The sequence below is a fragment of the Phodopus roborovskii genome, unplaced genomic scaffold, assembly GCF_943737965.1.
Source record: "Phodopus roborovskii unplaced genomic scaffold, PHOROB, whole genome shotgun sequence".
Taxonomy (NCBI): domain Eukaryota; kingdom Metazoa; phylum Chordata; class Mammalia; order Rodentia; family Cricetidae; genus Phodopus; species Phodopus roborovskii.
In genome coordinates this window covers 13,576,981-13,597,401 of record NW_026126407.1, presented here as the reverse complement: position 1 = coordinate 13,597,401, position 20,421 = coordinate 13,576,981, and the positions used below count along the sequence as shown (strand labels likewise).

The 20,421-nt window shown below is 43.4% G+C and overlaps 1 protein-coding gene across 1 annotated transcript in view; it reads right to left on the bottom strand.

Moving 5' to 3' along the window:
* Glp2r (glucagon like peptide 2 receptor) overlaps window positions 1-20,421 on the bottom strand; it is a 60,806-nt gene that overhangs the window by 19,408 nt on the left and 20,977 nt on the right. The window contains exons 5-10 of the mRNA XM_051181517.1: window positions 17,211-17,317; window positions 15,403-15,556; window positions 13,155-13,314; window positions 12,073-12,133; window positions 11,171-11,240; window positions 2,019-2,107 (exon numbers count right to left, since the gene is read on the bottom strand). Coding sequence (XP_051037474.1) covers window positions 2,019-2,107; window positions 11,171-11,240; window positions 12,073-12,133; window positions 13,155-13,314; window positions 15,403-15,556; window positions 17,211-17,317 — 641 coding nt within the window. The remainder of the gene's footprint in view (window positions 1-2,018; window positions 2,108-11,170; window positions 11,241-12,072; window positions 12,134-13,154; window positions 13,315-15,402; window positions 15,557-17,210; window positions 17,318-20,421) is intronic.

Genomic DNA, 20,421 nt, shown 5'->3' with positions numbered 1-20,421 from the left:
CACAACACTCCCAGAAAACAGACGATAGGGCTGAGCTTATCTAGGGTCGGTGAGGAAGCTTGGGTGTGTGACCAGCCACTTCCCTCCTGTCTGCTCCATATCCTTGTCTCAGACATGGATAAAGTAGTCACACATGCTCCTAAGGAGTCGTGGAGCCCTCATCATACTCACCTTTTGTCCAAGCACACAGGAAACACTCATTGACTAGTAAATGGGGGGGGGTTCTACCTTTTCATCACCAAAGTCAGTCTTAGACATAGGGAGCATCATGGCCTCTGCCTGCACCCTCAGCCTGTGGCCGACTGTGTGAACTAAAATCCCCAACTCAGAGCTTCCTTTCAGGTTAAAACACAGCATTCCCTTCCAGCCCTGGGAAAGTTTACCTGCCACCTTGGAAAAATAACTAGAAATAGAGGGAGAGGGCCTTGCCTGCCATTCATTCCTCACTCATTCATTTTCTCAGCCTATCATCTAACTTATTGTGTAGGGTCTGTTGTCATTACAGAGAACTAAAAGAGAGATCCCATATAGGTAAGTCACAAAGAAAAGGCAAGTGTGTAATGAATGTATTTCTGTGAACTCTAAACATTCCTTGCCTCAAATCCTCCCACATGGAAAACAACACAAACTGCCCTTCATATGAGGCTTTCTAGCTCCAAAAAACCACAGTGGTGCTTTAAATGAGAATGGCTTCCATAGACTCATCTATTTGAATACTTGGTCTCCAGCTGGTGGAGTGCTTGGGAAGGATTAGGAGGTGTGGCTTTATTAGAGGAGAGTGGCCTTGTTGGAGTCACTAGGGGTGGGCTTTTAGGTTTCCAAAACCATTGCATTCCCAGTGCCATGCCTGCCTGCCTGCCTGCCACCATGCTTCCTGCCATGCTGATCAAGAACTCTATCCCTCTGAAACTGTAAGCCCCAGTAAACTCTTTCTTCTACAAGTTGCCTGGGTCATGATGACTCACCACAACAACAGAAAAGTAACTAATACAGCCATTCACTTTAACAGCCTCCTGAGAGGGGGATTAATGTGTCTTTGAGCGATTACCACTTAAATCACCGTCTTGAGGTTTAGAAGGGCTTAATCATTGGCAAAAGACCCACCAGTGCCCCAACACCTTTTCAGAAGGACTGTCCTCTACCCCCTCACCTTAGGTGACAAATACATGTGATGGGAGATGCCATTCTGTAAATATGTTTCTCTTATTGGTTAATGAATAAAGCCCTGTTGGCCAACAGGAAAGTAAGATAGGTGGGGCTAGGAGACAAGGAGGATTCAGGGAGAGGTAGGAAGAGATTCAACATGTATGGACTTGAGAGAGCAGAACTCCGGACCCTTTCTCTGGTAAGCCAAGACCACGTGGAAATACTTAGATTAATAGAAATGGGTTAATCATTAAGACAGAGCTAGCCAATAAGAAATGCTAGTAACAGACCAACAGCTTTATATCTAAACAGCGTCTCTGTGTGTTATTTGGGGCATGGCTGTGGGACCAGGCTGGCGGGAAAACTAATCATAACATAAATGAATACAATCTGTGTGTTACACTTTGAATGTGAAATGTCTCCCATGCGTTCACCCCTTAAGCCCTGGCTGATGGTGCTCTTTAGAAGCCTGTAGAATCTTTCAGACATGGGGCCTACCTGGCAGATAAAGGGATGAAGAGACTGGTAATCAAAAGTTATATCCCAGCCTCATTTCTGGCCCAAGCTCTCTGCTTCCCAATGTGCTGAGAAGTGAAGAAGATGAGCCACACACTATCACCACCATGGATGTGAGCTGCTTCCATGACCAGGCCTTCCCAGCCTATGCCAGATCGTACTTTCTCAGATCGTACTTTCTCAAGTCTTGAGCCAAAAAATAGTCTTTCCTCCAGTAAGCTGCTTCTTTTCCAGTATGTGGTCACAGGAATGAGAATAGTAGAGAATATACTGTTGCTCCCTTCCCGTCACATGGGTGACACCAGCAAGAGTCAAGATAACTTTGGGTTGCCAAGCCCTGGCCTTGGGCCACTCACCTGTATTTATAGTCCCTGAAGCACATCTGATGGGCTTTGAGCTTAGAAATGAGAAGCTTGAGAATTTTGAGGAATATGAAGAAATTGACCTTGAAGACAAAAAACAGATACAGGTAGGTAAGGGGTGGATGCCACATGCTATTGATCTCAAGTTCACCTTGGATGTGGCCATCAGCTTCTCATCCATGTGAACCAGGGGCAAGTTCTCAGTTTGCTGGTCATGTAGGAAGTGTCTGTGGTAGCCCCCACTATCCCAAAGACTCTCAGAAGTGAAAGTCTGGGAGGGAACTTTGAGCATCATTTACTTTATGCTGCCTCAGAGAGGTCCACCACTCAGCACTCAGAGAAAGACAAATGAGCAATGTTGTTAAGTAACACTTATTGACTATTTACCATCCAGTCTTTGGTCTGAGAACTTCCCCCACACTGGTTCATTTGCTCTTCAAAACAACCCTCTGAAGCTGTCACAGTTAGTTTTTGTCTCCATAAAACAACGAAGAGGCACAGCGTTAGAGGGGACGAGTACAATACTGAAGCTTGCATAGCTAGGCGGTGACTGGGCAGTTGAATATGACCAGAGTTGATTATGCTACCTTCCCCTAAATGGAACAGAGTGCTCACTTTTCTCAGTAGAGAACTGTAGGGCAAAAGGTCAGAGCCCACTTCTGGGCTTGAAAACCTACCAAAACCCACCAATTCCTAAACTCAAAACCCATCAATCCCTGAGCCTGCTCTGTGTAGCTCAGGACTTGAAATCTCACTAATTCCCATCCTGGAAAACTCCTCCCCCCAAAAACCCTGTATAAACCTGTCTCCTGTTCAGTTCCCTGTTGCTTCTTTTCCAAGCAGAGGCAGCCACCCTCATGTTTTTGGGGTTTTTTTTTTTGTTTTGTTTTGTTTTGTTTTTCCAATAAATAGCTTGTATGAGATTTGTGTGCCATGACTTTGTGGTATTCCTTGGGACTTGACTGCCAGGATACCTTTCCCTTCAGAGCTGTAACCCTTCCACAGGGGAAGCCTTTCCTTTCAGAGATGTACCACGCACAGGACCCACGGCCCTCTTGGTGTCTAATTTGAGGCCTGCAGTGGGGCTCACTGGAGAGTGTATGTCTTCCCCTCTCTAGAGTATTTCCCAGAACCACCACAGACTGGGCAAATCTAAACCTTCACTACCAAATTTGACAGAAACTATAAAATATGTCTGAAATTCCTTATATATTTTTTTTAAGGAGACCCTGGCCTCCTTCCCCCTCTCACCCCCTGTGTGAACATTAGATTTAATTGCTTGCAACTAATGAAAAGAACATGCAGGAAGACATATTACGATTTCTGAGTAGACACTCTCTCCCTTTTCCTCTCTTCTCTTCTCCTCTCCTCTCCTCTGCTTCTTTTCCTCTCCCCTCACCTCTGTCTGGATTGCTCAGTCTGAGGGAAGCCAACCACCACAGTGTAAGAAAATCCCACAAGGGAGAACCAAGTCTCCCTACCAATAGCTCACAGTGCTCCATAGCCTTGTGTTTGAGCCTTGAGAGATGATCCTCCCCCGGCCCAGACAAGCCTTCATATGGACTCATTTCTGGCTGATATTTTGACCCAGAAGAAATCATGAATCTACTGGACTGTAAAAGTGGTTGAGTATAGGCGTATACGCTAAGTGTGAATATAGATATTGAGAGCAGGGTGCGTGAGGAGACTGGAGAGGCAGGACCTACCAAAAGGAGGCTTTTCCATGGTCATGCGAAAGGCCCCGGGTTTTCTTATGAAGGTGGTGGAGAACCAGGGATATATTTAAGTAAGCTTTTTAGGAAGACCATGTTTAGCAGCAGCAAGAGGGAATGATTAGGTGATGGTAAGTCTGGAGGAGGGAGGGGGACTGGGAGGAAGTTTCCAAACTCCTGGGGAAGATGATGGACAGGTGAACTCAGGCCTAGTGTTTCAGTGACATCGAGAAATGGAGCATTTAAAACTAAGTGTGCATCAAATGACCTTTGTTACTGATCAGATGTGAGACCAAAGAGGACCTGAGAGTTCATGGTAGCCCTCTACTGTGTGGTGGTGCCATTCAGCCAGAGAGGGACCACATGTGGAGAAAGAGCTTTGGTGATGCTGGGAGGGCAGCTTCAAACACAAAAGACACCTTAAGGCAGATGGATGCTCATGTCCAGACCTCAGCAGAGCATGAAGCTATTAGAGTGCTGGTTTTGGTGGCAGATGTTTTCTAAGATAGAGAAGGTTTAATAAGGTTGCCGTGCAATGAGAAAAGAGCTGACATAAATGGCAATCGGGCAACAAGGCATGAACTAAAATCTCCACAAACATTGATCTAGCACAACACAGATGTCCCTATGCAGAAGGAAAACCCTGCAGCCTGAAACACATGCTTTAGAATGTTCTCTATATACCTTTTATGAACTCCACTGGACTCAGTGCTCACTGCTAATAAAGCTGGGGCTTCTAAAACATAAACCAACAGGAACAAAAGCAGTTCCCAGCCAAAGGATATTTAATACCAGAAAATTTTAAAAATTCAAATGAAACATAACCAAGTAATTTATCCCTTTAAATGGGATATCTGCTTCTCATCACAATGAGAAAACACTGTGTGTTTGCCTTAGTAACTTGTAGGGCACTGGCCTTTTTCTGACAAAGTAAGCTTAACGAGGAAGATGAATCTTGCCCCCACTGGACTGCTGTCGACCGCGTCTCCTAGGAAATGAAAGGCCTGTGGATCTGCTCCTCTCTGTATCTTCCAGAGACCAGACAGAAGAAAATGGGCATCAACCCACAGCCACAGGAAGGAAGCACTTCCCCACAGCCTTCGTGGATCATCATCTCCAGTTACCGTGGATTCTCAGCTCCTCCAGTTTTCCAGAGGTCTAGAGTCAGCATCCACATTTGGATGGTGGGTTCTTCATTTATGCGACATCAGAGAAGGTAATAAATGAGAAATGTCTACAAGAATGAAGCTAACTCCCCTAAGAATCTGTGACCAGCTAGGGAACACTCGGAGCTTCAAACAAAAGTCTTTTCCAGGGCCTGGATACTTACTGCAGCTGCTTTTGGAGATGTGACCTTCTTGGTAACATATGTTTGGCACCCTAGCATCTGTACACAGGTGTGGGCCTGCAGGTTAGCAGTGGTGATTTCTAACATGACAAGTGTTCTGGAGACGGCTTCTCATACCAGCAATCTCTTCTACCTGTCAAGTCCTGGCTCTTTAGGCCTGCTATATGAACAAAAATGATCACCCTTTTACAGCTCCTCCTTTAGGCCAAAATACCTTCCCCAGGGGTCCTGCTGAAAAGCGTGTGCTCTGTAGAAGGTAGGGAATGGCTAAGAGAGCACTGGGGAAGGAAGGTCTTCTTTCATTCATCCAAATGCGTTCATTTTCCACAGCACTGAAGCCTTCAGCAAATGCCTATTGCAGTGGTTTGAATGAGACACGCCCACCCCCTGGCCCAGGGTTTGTGTATTTGAACCCTTGGTCCCCAGTTGATGGCACTGTTTGGGAAGGTTATGGAACTTTTAGGATATGGAGCCTTGCTACAGGAAGTATGTCACTGAGTCCAGGCTTTGAGGGTTTACAGCTTCACCCACCTGTCTTCCTCTTGTTTCTCTCTGCTTTCCAAGTACAGGTGAAAATGTGTGCAGACAGCTTCATTTTCCCGTGGCTGTGCTTTCCCTGCCTGTTGCCATGTTCCTGCCAAGATGGACTCTCGTATTTTATCATAGCGGTAGAAGAGTAGGTGATACACCTGTGATCTGATTTACTTTCACCACAAAAAGCAGAAGCTGGGATGCAGCAAAGGTCAACAAAGTAAGACAGAATTTGGCAACAAGGAGCTCCCTAATAGTGCCTCGGTGCAGAGGAGACCAAGAGCCAGACTGCGATGCACTGTGAGGCTGGTCTGTGAAAGGAACAGGATGTGTAAAAGCGACAGTGCCAGTCAGTCCTCTTTCCTTTGTAGGACTGGAAGAGTGTTTTAGAGGCAGGTGATGGGACAAGGCAGGTAGGGAGATTCCCACTTCAACTCTTTAGCAGACGATAGTGTAAGAGTGAAATGCTGTCTCAGGGGAGCTGGAGCTATAGGAACCCTAGTTCCTAGTGAGTCAGAGGGCCTGAAGATGGACAAGCGAAAGTGGAAAGTAATTTTGCCCAATTTATTTTTTCAGTATTGTCACATTCTTAAGCCAATAAGAGTAAATGAGGGTTTGATTTTTATGGTGTCATAAAGCCAACAGATAGTCCATTCACTGATTGATTGAGCAACCCACTCAACCAACTGGCTGTTTAATCTGATCAGACTATTAGCTCCAGGGAGCAAGGGAACAGGGAACGGTCAAATGACCTTTCTCAATGTGATTTGCTAATGAGACTGCCCTTGATGGAGTGGAGTGATAGAGGCTTTAAAATTTTTGTTAGCAACTGCTGGTGACTAAGATATAAGAACACACCATGTGCCAGTGTGACTCAACCCCACCAGAACAGCCAAGGACTTGAGGCTAATTTGAGCAACACAGTTTTAGGAAAAGATGTGTGGGGGGAAAAAAGGTGGGAATTCTCTCTTTCTTCTTCTGGTGAGAAGCTCAAAGAACATCTGGATTCCCCAGCTTCTCAGAGTATGGGCATTTCTGAAACACAGAGTCACAACACTAAGAGCAGCATATGAGGTCAGCTGATGCGCCTGCATGTCTACAATGACATCATCCATCAAGCCAAATGTTGCCCAGCAAATACAAAGTTTGGGATGCAGTGATTATCAGGGATGTTGACTGGGGATCTGGAACCTAGAATAGGAGGTTCTCTTTGGTCCCAGTATTCTGTTCATCACATACAGTAGACTTTTCCTCGAGTCTACACCTTGCTCCAGAAATGTGAGCTCCAGAACAAATGTGACAAGTATAAAGGAAAATTGTTAAGTGCCCTCTAATCTTAAATAACAAGGATTGCCAGCTCAATTTTGACTGATGTGTGTGTGTGTGTTTCTGTTTTAGAACAGTGATTCTCAACCTGGGGGTTGATGAACCCTTTCACAGGGCCTGTACATCTGTATATCAGATGTTCACATTAAGATTAGTAATTGCACAATTACAGTTATGAAGTAGCAATGAAAATAATTTTATGGTTGGGGATGACAACATGAGGAACCGTATTAAGGGGGTGCAGCATTAGGAAAGTTAAGAGCCACTGTTTTAGAATCTCAGTTTAAATAGAATGTACACGGAGGTCAAGGGGTTTTCTTTCCCTCTTAGCACGGGATTTTCCTTCTGCTTACATCACAACCTAGTGCATTTGAAGATCTCTGTCCCAGGCAGCCATTCGAGGACCCAAGTCTCTTTCTTTACTGTTATTTGGTGAATCCTCTTTTAGAGTGGGATTGTGACTATTCCGATTAATGGAAAGTGACAATATATGGTCATACGATCAACCATGAAAACTATGGACCATGCCTTGTTCTACCGGCTAATGGTAAGTAGTCTTCCCTTTATCAAAGAAGCAAGGAACATCCCTCCAGTTTCCACTCAAGGTCAACCTCTTGGCCAAACAGCTGCAGACACAGACAATAGTAGTTAAACAGCAATTTCCCTAAGATCTTTGTAGAATGCTCCTTTCCAGGCATATCTGATGACTTCTGCTGATCCATGGAATAGAAAGATCCACTAAAGTGTTAACTTCTAAGGAGAAATTTGGGGCCATCAGATGGTCATGTAAAGGAACAAACATTCCAGTGTATAAGGAAAACTTTAAGTCCCCTTATAGGTAAAACACAGGGCATTGTGGTCAAACATTCAGGAACTAGCAGCACTTATCATATTAAAGAATCTGGGACCAATCTTGAGTGTTAAGTTGATTCACTGAAGAGTCATAGGAAGAAGAGAGGTGTAAATGGATTTTTCTCCAAAGTGATCACTCTGCTACAGTATGGAGGCTTGATTGCCAGGGACAAGAAGGAAAAGAATCAATTATGGGACATTTGCAGAGGATGCCTCATGAGGGCTGAGTAAATGCAGCAAACGTGGAATCAAAAAGGAGGTGTCTGGAAGGAACTTTAAGGAATAATGCCAACTTGAAGTCTGCGTGGATATTCCAGAAAGAAAGAAGACAGGATCTATGAGGACACCAAGAACTGTGGCGTGAGTGCCTGGATAGAGAATGTAAGAGGAAAAGAAGAATGCATAAAAGGATGAGGGCCCATGGTGACCTAAGGTAGATATGGAGCTGATCATAAGCATAGTTATAGAAACAGCAACAAGTGGAGATCATTTTATCTAAGCTGGGAAGACAAAAAAAAAGCCCCTTTCTTGCTAGGGCTGGGGGGAATGTTACTCCAGGAACCAGGAAAGACTAACAGAAGCTAGCAGACTGGTCAACCCACTGTGGAAAAGCAGAAGCAGCAAGGTCCAGGGTGATGGTTCCAGCCCTGGCTTTGCATAAGCATCACTTAAAGCTAGGAGGTGGTGGCGCACACCTTCAATCCCAGCACTCAGGAGGCAGAGGCAGGTGGATCTCTAAGCTCAAGGCCAGTCTGGTGTACAGAATGAGTTCCAGGACAGCCAGGGCTATGAGACCCTGTCTCAGAAAACAAAACAACAACAAAAGAATCACTTGAGAACTTCAAAGGCTGCCTGGCCTTTCTCCCATGATCTCTACTGTGACTGCTCTGAGCCATTGTGGTGTTTATAATGCGCAGCACGTTTTGAGAGCCACATTTGTTAACAGTTTCATCTGTTTTAATATATATCTATGTCCTAGGGATCCTATGGGGATACAGATTCTGATTCCATAGCCTGGGGAAGGGGGTGGGGGTAACAAGAATCTGAGTTGATAATAAGCACATTAGAGTTTACTGCGGATGCTGTTGGTCCAAGGATTATTCTTGGGAGAGCAATGGTGTGGTAAAAATACTTTTCAACCCCAGCTGTACATTAGATCCCCCAGGGCCCTGTGAGACTAATGAAACCTAAGTGTCTACAATGGGACTCAAGCCACATGAAATGTTAAAAAACACCCAAGGGATTCCAAGAACAATTTTTTGGGGGGAACTATTGATCAAGCTTCTAAAGATGGCAGTGTAAGCATCAGTGGTCCAGCTGGAACAGAGTCTGTACTCCTTTTAAGGGAGGATTGGTAACATCTCTGGTTTATTCTGCCCTGTGAGCAAGCACCCCTAAGGACTGGTAATGTGACTACAATACAATGTAGACATCCAGCAGTCACTTGGAAATAGTCAGAAAGAACTCCACCCAACCCTCAGTAGAACTTGTCAGTCCTCTGTTGTTAGCTCCCTGCACCTCCCCTCCAGCTTCTTTAACAAAGTTTGTCCTCACACGCCATCGTCTAAATCCCAGTTCCTAAACTGTGGGTCACAAGATTATATGGGGTCACATTAATGAATGTAGGAGGTCACAAAGCATTATTAGTGCTAGTGAAAGGTTTCAAAAGCACACAACAACCAAGAACTTACTTCAAAATTAAATGCATGGGACCAATGTATTTCTGGCAGCATTTTCCTGTGTTGCATCATGAAACTTGGTAAAACTTTGGTTCTGACGACATAATGTGCACATTTTCATGGCATGTGCCAATGAACACTGCCTGAGACACCTCAGCTCAGGTTCAAGACTTGTTGTTTTATGAATGGAAGTGTTTCCACTCTATGTACAAGGTTTTCTTATTTTAGAGAAACAATTATTTAATTACAGAAAAGAGAAAGATTTCTCTACCATCATTGTAAGAATTCAGTTCGTTTATCTCTGGGATAAATAAAATCTTTGATTTAAAAAAAATCTGTATGAGGGGATGGAGAGGTGGCTCAGCAATTAAGAATATTTGCTACTCTTCCAGGAGACCAGATTTCAATTCCCAGCACCCACATCAGGTGGCTCAACTACCTGTAAATCCAGCTTTAGAGAATCTGATACCCTCTTCTAGCTCCAAGGGCAACTGTACTTACACACACACACACACACACACACACACACACACACACACATTAAAATCTTTAAATAAATAAATAAACCTTTCCAAAAACTGCTATTTGAGTTACTAATTTCAGTTTCATTTTTAAAATTGCTATGTGAATTTCATCTTGGTATTGGGAAGAATCTTCAACAATTTCTAAAATGGCCCTAACCATACTTCTGCCATTTTGAACTACATATTTATATGAAGTAGCATTCTCAACATTAACAATTATAAAAATCAAAATGTGTAGCAACTCTGAAAAACATTGATAATGCAGTATCAAATATTGAGCCAATATTTAATTCTTTATGTAAAAAAATAAATGAGAATATTGATCTCACTAGTGTGCCAACTTGCTTTTATAAAATGGTCAAATCATGCGTATGCCAAGGAATTCTTTTAAAGCAGATTTCTTTTTAATTCACTGTCCATAGATGTTTGGGTTGTAGCCATATTCTATATGTATATACACTTGGGATTCCAAAAGACTTGCTTTGGAGAAAAGAGATCACAAGTAAAAATGTTTAAGAAGCATGCATTAAATGTATATGTTACTCTAAGCCAGCCATCTCATTCCCCCCAAAAAGTCTTCTGCACCATGAGAAAAACCACGTCCATTCTCCTCCAGGTGTCTGGAGTAGTATCTATTCCATTAGCTATGACTGCTTTATATTAACATTGATTGTACACGTTTCTCCTCTGAAAATAGCTTCTTTGCTTTCCTCCTCCCACTTGCCAATGGCATTAAGGTCAAAGCTGAGCAGGGCATGGTGGCACACACCATGAGATAGGAGGCTACCATGAGTTGGAGATCAGTCTCTACAATGTAGCAAGACCCTGCCTCAAACAATCAAAGACACACACTGATTAGTTCCATGGTTTCTAGAGCCTCACAAGACCATAGACAGCCCTTTCCCTATCAAAGTCCTTCAGTGCATGATCGAAGGGCTAACTTCAAGTCCCCATTTAAAGATCCAGAGAGATGGAGGCTTACAGTGTCACCCCAAATTTAGGTCCTGAACTAGGAGAAGTTTCTAATTCCTCACTCAGCATGACCTGCTCACACTTCCTATTTCTACTCTCATGGACCAGAAATTTGAGGAGTTAGGAAGGAGGTGAGTGTAGGGGGATGCTCCCTGAAGTTGTGGATCCCAGAGAAGAAAGAGATAGATGGGATGGTTCTTACTGTCACACAAAGCAGCATGGGACCTCGGATGATCCACCAGATTTTCTTGTTTCCATTTGTTGCCCAGCACCTATGGATAAGGTCAGGAGTAGAAGAGAAATGAGATAAGGATGGATGTCCAAGTTTCACGCCCTATGGAAGAAGGATGCTTGCCTGCCTTCAAGATTAACTGTCTACCAGCCCTCCTCCTAAAAGGAGGGATAAGGGCAAAAGAAAACTATTGACTTCCTACCATGAAATTGCTCTTCAGCATTAGGAGTATACAGCATAGACCCTTCCACAGTATTCTCCAGGTGAATGCAAGCAAAAACCCTGGGTTATAGACCCTTATTGCTTTACCCAATAGTTTGTTTGTCTCACATGTCACATGTTCAGAAATATATGTGTATATCCATATATAAATATGAAAGCTGGATACTGGTTATTTGGAGGGAAAAACAGATCACACAATTACTTAGGAATAGGCTTAAAACACTTGCTGAGATTCAGTCCCTACAAGTTAGGAGATTCAGAACTAACTTGTGTACTTGGTGGTTTTAGTCTTTGCATTGTATTTCACAATATGGCTGTACCACGTTGTGTGCAATGATTATTCCATCAATGTGCATCCAAGTTGCTGTTTTCTCTCATGTAAACAAAGCTATAGCAACTACTCTGTGTTTCTGTCCTTACATACCCAGCACCACAGCTGGTCTAGACAACATTCTTTGATAATATGTGTAACTAATAGGCTGCTATAAGATTGACTACTTAGCTACCTACACTACTGTTACATTCTAGAAGGACAACATAGGAGAAATTAGATAGTCACATCAAATTTGGAAAAGTGAACTCGTTCCCTATATTTTAGCATATCTGGGAATTGCTGGTCCATTTAGATTGACACTGGGTGAATTACCTACCCTGTGTTCTCCAGGTGTGCACGGGCAAAACCCCAGGGAATAACAAACAGCATGGGGAAGGCTGTGTAGAAAACAGAGAAGGCAGTTAAAAGTTGCTTGTCTAATATCTCCTGCTCCCCACCAGCCTGAAGGGACCCAGCACAATAGCTCCAAAGGGTCAAAAACCAAATATGGAATCAGGACTGTGAGAACTGGTGAGGCTTAGGGCGGCCCAAGACTAACCATGGCTCTACTGTCAGAGAAGCTGCTAGGCTCTGGGGAGAAAGGGTTTGCCACCTGTCACAAAATGGTTTGGAGTAAATCCATGGGCTTTAGACAAATTTTTCATGATGGGTCCATTTACTTACTCTGAGTTCTGTAGCATCTAATTGACCAAGGACTTATGGAAACTGAGTTCCGGATCAGAATACCCTGCACATACTTTTAAGCTAATAATAATAATAATAATAATAACAATACCCTTTTGTTTTCCAAAAGACTTGATGTTATAGACTAACAGATTGTGTCAACCCCAAATTCCTGTGTTGAAGCCCTGTCATCACATGGTATTTGATAATGGGAAATGTGGGGTGATTAGGTTTAGAAAGTATTACAAGTTAGGGGTCCTCACTATGGGATTAATGTCCTTATGAAAAGAGATTGGAGGTCTCATTGGAGGACATGGCCAATGGGGCAATTTTGTGCACATTAGGATGAGGGTCCTCACCAGAATGCAAGCACCCTGGACTCCTAACCTCCAGAAACAGGAGAAACCATTGTCTGTCACCTGAGACACACAGATATTTTGTTATGGCATTGTGAGCAGTCTAATGCAGGTGGAAAGAGGGTAAGAAGGATGCCAAAGATCTATTTTTTGCATGTGTGCCTTGAACATACAGGGCCTGTGCTTATGTGTGTGTGTGTGTGTGTGCGCGCGCGCACACACACACACACACACACACACACACACATTTTCTTCAGAGACCTTTGTCACTGAGAAATTATCTGTTCCAATTGTCATCCAGGATTCTAATCAAAGGCTCTGTAAGTCTCCTACGGTCTGATGAATCCCTGGGAGAGGAGATGGGAGTTCTGTCACTCACCCCAACCCACCACCAGGTATCGGGGCCACAGCCGCCTTTCAGGAAGCACCGTGGGCTCCAGCAGAGCATGGAGGTAAAGTCCTTCCACCAGCAGCCACAAGTGATTGGCACCCACAAAGTAGTGCAGGAGGACCTGGACAGAGCGGCAGGAGGCAGACATCTGCAGGGGAAGAACCTGGGTTAGTCCTGGCATTCTCAGGCAGCACCTGGGTGAGCAAGGCCTCCCTCCTCAGGTACACACCTGCCCAGGCCTGTCCTCCCCTCTTTCCTGAGCCCTTGCTGACTAGCTCTTTGAGTCATGGACCTTTTAAACATCAATTTTTTCCTTGACATTCTAGGCATTCTTTTTTTGTTTGTTTGTTTGTTTGTTTTGAGATGGGGGTCTTGTGTATCCCAGGCCAGGCTTGAACTTGCTATGTAGTCAAGGGTGACCTTGAACTTCTGATCCTCCTGCCTTCTACTTCCTAAAGGCTGAGATTACAGGTGTGGTTCCTAGAGAACCTAGGACTTCATGTAAGCACCACAGAAAGACTTTTAAAAACAACAAAAAAGAGGGCAAAGGGCTAGAGAAATGGCTCAGTGGTTAAGAGCACTTATCACTCTTACAGAGGATCTGGGTTTAGTTTCTAGCACACGTGGTGACTCACAACAGTCTGTGTAACTCCAGCCCCAGGGGATCTGATACCCTTTTATGGCTTTTTCAGGCTTCTTCATGCACATGGTGTACAACACACATGCACACAAAATTAAATGAAGAAAGAAAAAAAGAAGGGTGGAGGGTAGGCAGAAGAGATCAAAGAGAGTTTACCATCAGCAACAGCCCAAATGAAAGCATGGAAAGGTCTGTTCTCTAGCCTCAATTCAACTAGACTAGAAACTACAATAGCTGAATAAATCTTCACATGACTGGAAATCATCACATGGAGGTTTTAGGTTCAATAACAAATGAGGAGTGTTTCTTGAGCTTAATATTAAAAAAATATACTAATATCAAACCTAGAATGAAACTCCTGCCCTTAAGTGGAATTATCTAAAAAGAGAAGATTGAAGATCAGATACTGAAAGTTCTTGTGAGAAAAGTTAGAAAAACATAATGTCAGATTCAACCCAAAGAAATTCCATGGAAGAATTGAAAGAGAAATGAATGCAAGTGGGAATATAAACTAAAAGGACTCAATATTGACAAGAGTTTATTCTTAGAAAAGTACAAAAAAAAAATGAGAAACGTCTAGCAACAAGTACTAAGCAACAAGTAAAATAGCGAAGATATGAATAATCAATACTGAAAATGAAAACACAATTATAGACCCCACAGACTTGAAGAAAAGCTACAGAGAAGGTAGTAATATTATGCCAAGAAATGTGAAAGATTACATGAAATGTACACAAACACTAGAAAAAATAGAAACTCTGAAAATGAGATACATGGTTAAGGGCCCAGTGAGCTGGCTCCACAGGTAAAGGTGCTTGCCACTAATCCTGACTGCCTTGAGTTTGATCCCAGGACCCACATGGTGGGAGGAAAGAATCAACTCCTAACCTTCCTCTGCTCTGACTCCTTATGCACTCCTATACACACAAATAAATAAATGTAACAAGAAAGGCTCAATCCATAACTCAAGTCTTTTTACAGGTGTGTGTAAAGGCTGTGTGTGTGTGTGTGCGCGCGCGCGCGTGCGCGCGTGCGTGCAGTGCATGCGTGTGTGTGTGTGTGTGTGTGTGTGTGTGTGTGTGTGTGTGTAGGTGAGAGGTTAGGTTAACACTAGCTCTCTTTGATTGTGTTACACTTTATATATTGAAGCAGTCTCTCACTTGAACCTAAAACTTGCTGATCTGTCTAGCCTAGCAAGCCAGCCTGTTCCAGTTCTCATATGTGTACAGAAAGTGTTCTACCCACTAAGCCATCTCTCCATCCCCTATAACTTAAAATCCACTAATACAGGGGCATGTGGCACCCACCTGTAACCCCAGTACTCATGAGGCACAAACAGGAGATTCAACCTGGGTTACACAATGAGAGGCTGTCTCGACAAAAGATTGATCTAAGTTACTTGCTTGCAGTTCAGAAGTTACCTGTGGTGAGACCATCAACCTCTGGATTTGCTTACCTGGCCCACCCTTGGGAGGTTGTTTCTTAAATCATATACTGCCTTTCTATCAGAGAGACTTTAAGACCCTTTATCTCAGTCTCCTTCACCAATCCACAACCCTGCCACCAGCTCTGCCCCACCAGGGGGGAGAGGATTACCTCTGACAGATAGGACATCCACCCACTCTCGTTGTCAGGTCTCTTGGAGTAAGAGTTGTAGAAGATCATGTCTTTCACCAGGACAGCCAGCGCTCTCAGGATGAACGAAGCAAACAAGTTCATGTGGATGTAATTGCGCGTACAGTGCAGTTTTCTGCACAGAAGAACACCAGATGTCTTCCCCCAGGAAAGAATGGCTGGAGTGCAGGCCTGACCACCTCTGTATCTGTCACTGGAGGCAGAGGTGCATAGTGCACGCTGCTGGTCCAGATGCCTTACCCTCCCCATCTGTAAAATGGGGCAATAAGCTGCCCCCCCAGATATCATGTTTGGCATGACAGGCCATACATACAGGAACCTATGGCACCTTTACCTCTGGCTGCCACTGGAGGAGTAGGCCCTCTTGCAACCCTGATTTTGTAAATGGCAGAAGTCCCCAGGCAGTGAGTGAGTGGTGAAGCTGAATTCAGGCCTAGAAATGCAGAGACCAGGATCTCGCCAATGTTCAGCTGTCTCTGAGAATTAGAGCATTTACCTCAGATGCCAGGGGAAGATCACATCCATTAACTCATATAAAATCATGTAGGAGGTGTCCAGAGAATATGTCACCTTTAATCACTTCTTCCTGCAGTCTTCCCCTAGCTCTCTGCGATTCAGACTGTCATGAAACTGTGTGTCCTGGGTCTGTCTGTCTACCCCTGTGTAGGCAGACCTCATCCTACTTCCTTTCCTCCTAGCATTACCTTGACAACTTTCAAGTGGAGGTAGGGACTTGCATTTATGGAGTATGCATGCTTTTCTCTGGCTAGACCAGGATGGTCAAGCAAAAACAGACACTTGGTCAAGCCAAGCCTTGACAAATTTACCTCTTGCAGGACCAGGCAGTTACTTCCTGCTGGCTTGGGCTGGACACTTGGAAAAGCGCATGGAGAACGGGGTTAGTGTATAGTCAGCAGATATGGAGAGTGTTCTCCAGCAGGTGGATGTCATGGTTGCTCCTAGAGCCATGGAAGGTCATGAGGGAGACAAATGAGCTACAACCGGGTGAGCCTAGGTGGGGTGCGCCACCTGCCATGTCTCCATGGTCTTCACACAGGCCTCCTGCAGCAGTATTGACTGTCCATCCTGCCATGTTATACTCACCAGTGTCTCTGACTGAGGAACCTCCTTGGAGGGCTTCCTGGAGATTCATAATTGTCTCACTTGGGAGACACCTAAAGTGTAGTTTAGTAAAATGCACTGGGGCCCTGGGTTTTGAAACAGTGCAATAGACTGGTTGTGAACCAGCTCTGTCACCCAACATTTCATCTTTCCATAGTTTAGTTAACTCACTTATAAAATAGGACAGCTAACAGTAACCGTCTAGAATTAGAATTAATCTTAAGTCAGATGAGGAGAGGAATTACGGTGGCTGGCAACTGGCTGGGGTCCACAGGCCTCATTCAAATCCAAGGTCTACCATGACTTTTCTAGGGGGAAGGGGAGTCTTGTGTGGAACTAATGGTTCTGGGGGGACTGTGGTTTATCTGGGCTGTGGGGGTAAAGGGAGTGATCAAGAACCTAGGCAAAGAACCATTTCAAGTTCTGTCTGTGTATCCAAATGCCTCTCCCATGATTAGGGCCTCAATACCCCTCACTGGGACTGTCTGTCCTCTTATCTAAAAAAGGAATGGATACACTCAAGAATCTCCAGCTTCCAGCTCTGAAGATCCAAGCATCATCCATCAGAGTCTTCTATCGCCCCCCAGTGATGGCCACTGAGCACATCACAGGACATGTCTCTGACCACATGCCATGGTTCTACTCACCGAAGAAACAAGAGGAGTGCAAGAGCCAGGAAGAGGGAGATGAGAGAGAAGGAGTAGCCCACGGTGTACATCAGCTGCAAAGTGGACAGCAGGGCATAGTGATCCATCTGGACACAGGAAGAGCAGACATAACCATCAGGATGCAGTCCGCAACCCCACCTTCACCTAGCCCCATGCCCAGAGCCACCTGGGTGGCCATGGGGGCCAGGTATAAACTGAGATATGCTTTGAGTCCCAAGCCTGCTTTCCTTCCCAACTTTGTTGACATCCAAACAAGTAGTCCAAACTGCCTGTGGCACATGTCAGAGGACACAAAGTCCCCATGAGTAAGAGCCCACCTGAGTCTCACCCCATGGCTGGATTCACAGCCCACACTCATTCACCAGGAGTATATCAGAAGGAACTGAGTCCTAGACAAAGATGCCATGGTCAATCGGGGTGAAGAACTTTTGTGGTTTGTTAGTACAAGAAAGTACGTTAGCTTTAGATGTTAAATCAATGCTTTAATTGCACTTTGTCATGACATTCTTCCTTTCAGCATATTGCCTGATTTAACTTGCTCAAATTGTGTCTATGTCCATAAAGAATGTTTTGTCTTTGCCAAGTCTGGAGATAGTCTGTGTGACAGCTGTCTCACAGACTGATTAAACAAATGCTTCTTATTCAACATTCTGGGAAGTTTTATAGATTTTGTGATATTTTTTCCCTTTGTCTTTGAAATTTAATCAGCTCTTGGATCATGAGCTTTGAGAACTCGTTAACAAATTGTTAATATTGTTGCTGTTGTTGTTAATGTATGTATTCTCCTGGTGAATTTACCTCTTCACTACTATGATATTTGTTTGTTTGTTTAGAGGCAGGATCTCCTATGTAGAACAGGTTGGCCTTGAACTCACACAGGTCCAATTTCCTCTGTCTTCCAAGTGTTGTGATGTGTGCCACCACACCAGTTGAAATGTTACTCTATACCCTGGTGATATTCATTGTTCTGAAATCTACTTTGTCTGAAATCAATATAACAATCCTTCCTTCTAATTAGTATTTGTTTTCCGTTGTGATGACTTGAACGAGAATGATCCTCATAGGCTCACATGTTTGAGAGCTTGGGCCAGTTGGAACTATTTGAGAAGGATTAGGGAGTGTAGCCTTGTTAGAAGAGGGCTATAAGGTTTTAAAAGACTCAAGCCATCCCCAGTGTCTGTCTCTCTGTAACAACATTTGGATGAGGATGTGAGCTCTCAGATGCCCTTGCCAGTATGCCTTTGTTCCACCACCATGAATTCTAACCCTCTGAAGCCGTAAATTCCAAACTAAATGTTATCTTTTGTAAGTTGCCTTGGTTATAGTGTTTTACAACATCAATAACAAAGTAACTAAAACATCAATATGCTTTTTTATCTCTAAATGTTTTTAAGATTTGTATTTGAAGTGATTGTCTTAGAGAGGGCATCTCAAAAACTTTTGTATTTTCTTAACACAAACTGAAATCTACCTGCTTGGATGTTTAGGTTATTTATATTTAATGCTGTTATTTATCTGACTGGGTTTAGATCTCTTCCTCTTTCTGTGATTTAGTGAGTCTTCTTCCAATTTTCAGTAGCACCTTTGAAATTTATAGCAAACATTTTTAAGCTATTGTAGTCTATCATGATATAATATTTTATGATTTGATACATAATTTTAAAACTTTGACACTTTATACTATTACATCCTCCATCTTGGCCATTTTGCTATTATGCCATCCATCCATTTACTACAACACATCCCATAAGCTCCTGATTCATCTTTGTTACCTTTGCTTTAACTAGTACCCTATCTTTTGAAATATGGTAAGGAAATTTTCTCTTGTTTATGCTGTTTCTAGTGATCTTTATTCCTTTGTATGGATCAAAATGTCCACATAATATGTTTGGTAATCTATATGCAAAACTTTCGTGCTTCAAGAAACAACCCCAATTAAATTTTTTTATCCAGAATTATTTTCTGTGAACCTGTGAAGCCTCCAGCTGCCCTTGACTTCTCTTCTAAGATTGGTTCCTTACAAGAAGCCCTTGGGGCTGGAAAGATGGCTCAGTTAAGAGAACAGATTGCTCACACTAAAGGATCTGAGTTCAATTCCCAGAACCAACGTCAGGCAGCTCAGAACCACCTGTAACTCCAGGCTGGGGCAAGGAAGATATGATGCCTCTAGCCTCCATGGCACTTGCACTCATGCACACACAGACACACAAATATACACATAGGTTTTTTTTAGGTCTTCCCTAAATAACTCTCTGATTTATTGACAGTTCTTACCATCACAGTACTTGGGGCTGTTTCACAAATTGGGACATCAATTGTATCACTATTATTATCATCATCATCATCATCATCAACAACAACAACATTATTATTATTATGTGCGTGTGTGTATATGTGTACGTGTTCATGTGTGTACATGGATGTGTGTGTGTTATGTGCACTAAGGCACACTCCCCAGCACCTGTGTAGGCCTGATGCTGATGCTGGATGCCTTCCTCAAACACTCTCTCACTTACTTTCCGAAGTAAGATTGATCTCTCACAGAACCTAGAACTACCCAATTGGCTAGACTGGCTGACCAATGAGTCAAAATAAATAAATAAATAAACAAACAAACAACAAAATACTCTGTCTTTGCAAATTCAGTACTGGAGTTATAGGTGTATATTCTCAAACTCATTTTTTTTAAAAGATGGGGTCTCATTGTGTGTTTCCCTGGCTGGCCTGGGAACCAATGGACTTTGAACTTAGAGAGATCGCCTGCCTCTGCCTCCTGAGTGATGAGATTAAAGACATGCACCACCATGCCTGGCTCAAATTTATCCTTTTATGTACTGCTGGGAATCTGAAGTAGGGTCCTCATGCAAGCACTTTACCTACTGAGCAATCTCATCAGCCCTCAGTCACGTTGCTCATTAATTCTTTGTTCTCATCCATCAGCTTTCCCACATGTGTTCCTACAAAGAACTACAATTTCTCATCACTGAAGACACTGGCAGCACATGGAGACTGTATTGGACCATCTTAGCATCACTCATGCTACTGGAGATATTAAACTGTTAATTCTATCAAATAACAGAGTTACTTATCCCTGGATTATTTCTAATAACATAAGTGTGTTTGATACTTGCAGGAATGCATTAGGCAACTACTTGGTTTTGGTTCATTTCTAAAACACAGGTCCTGAGAC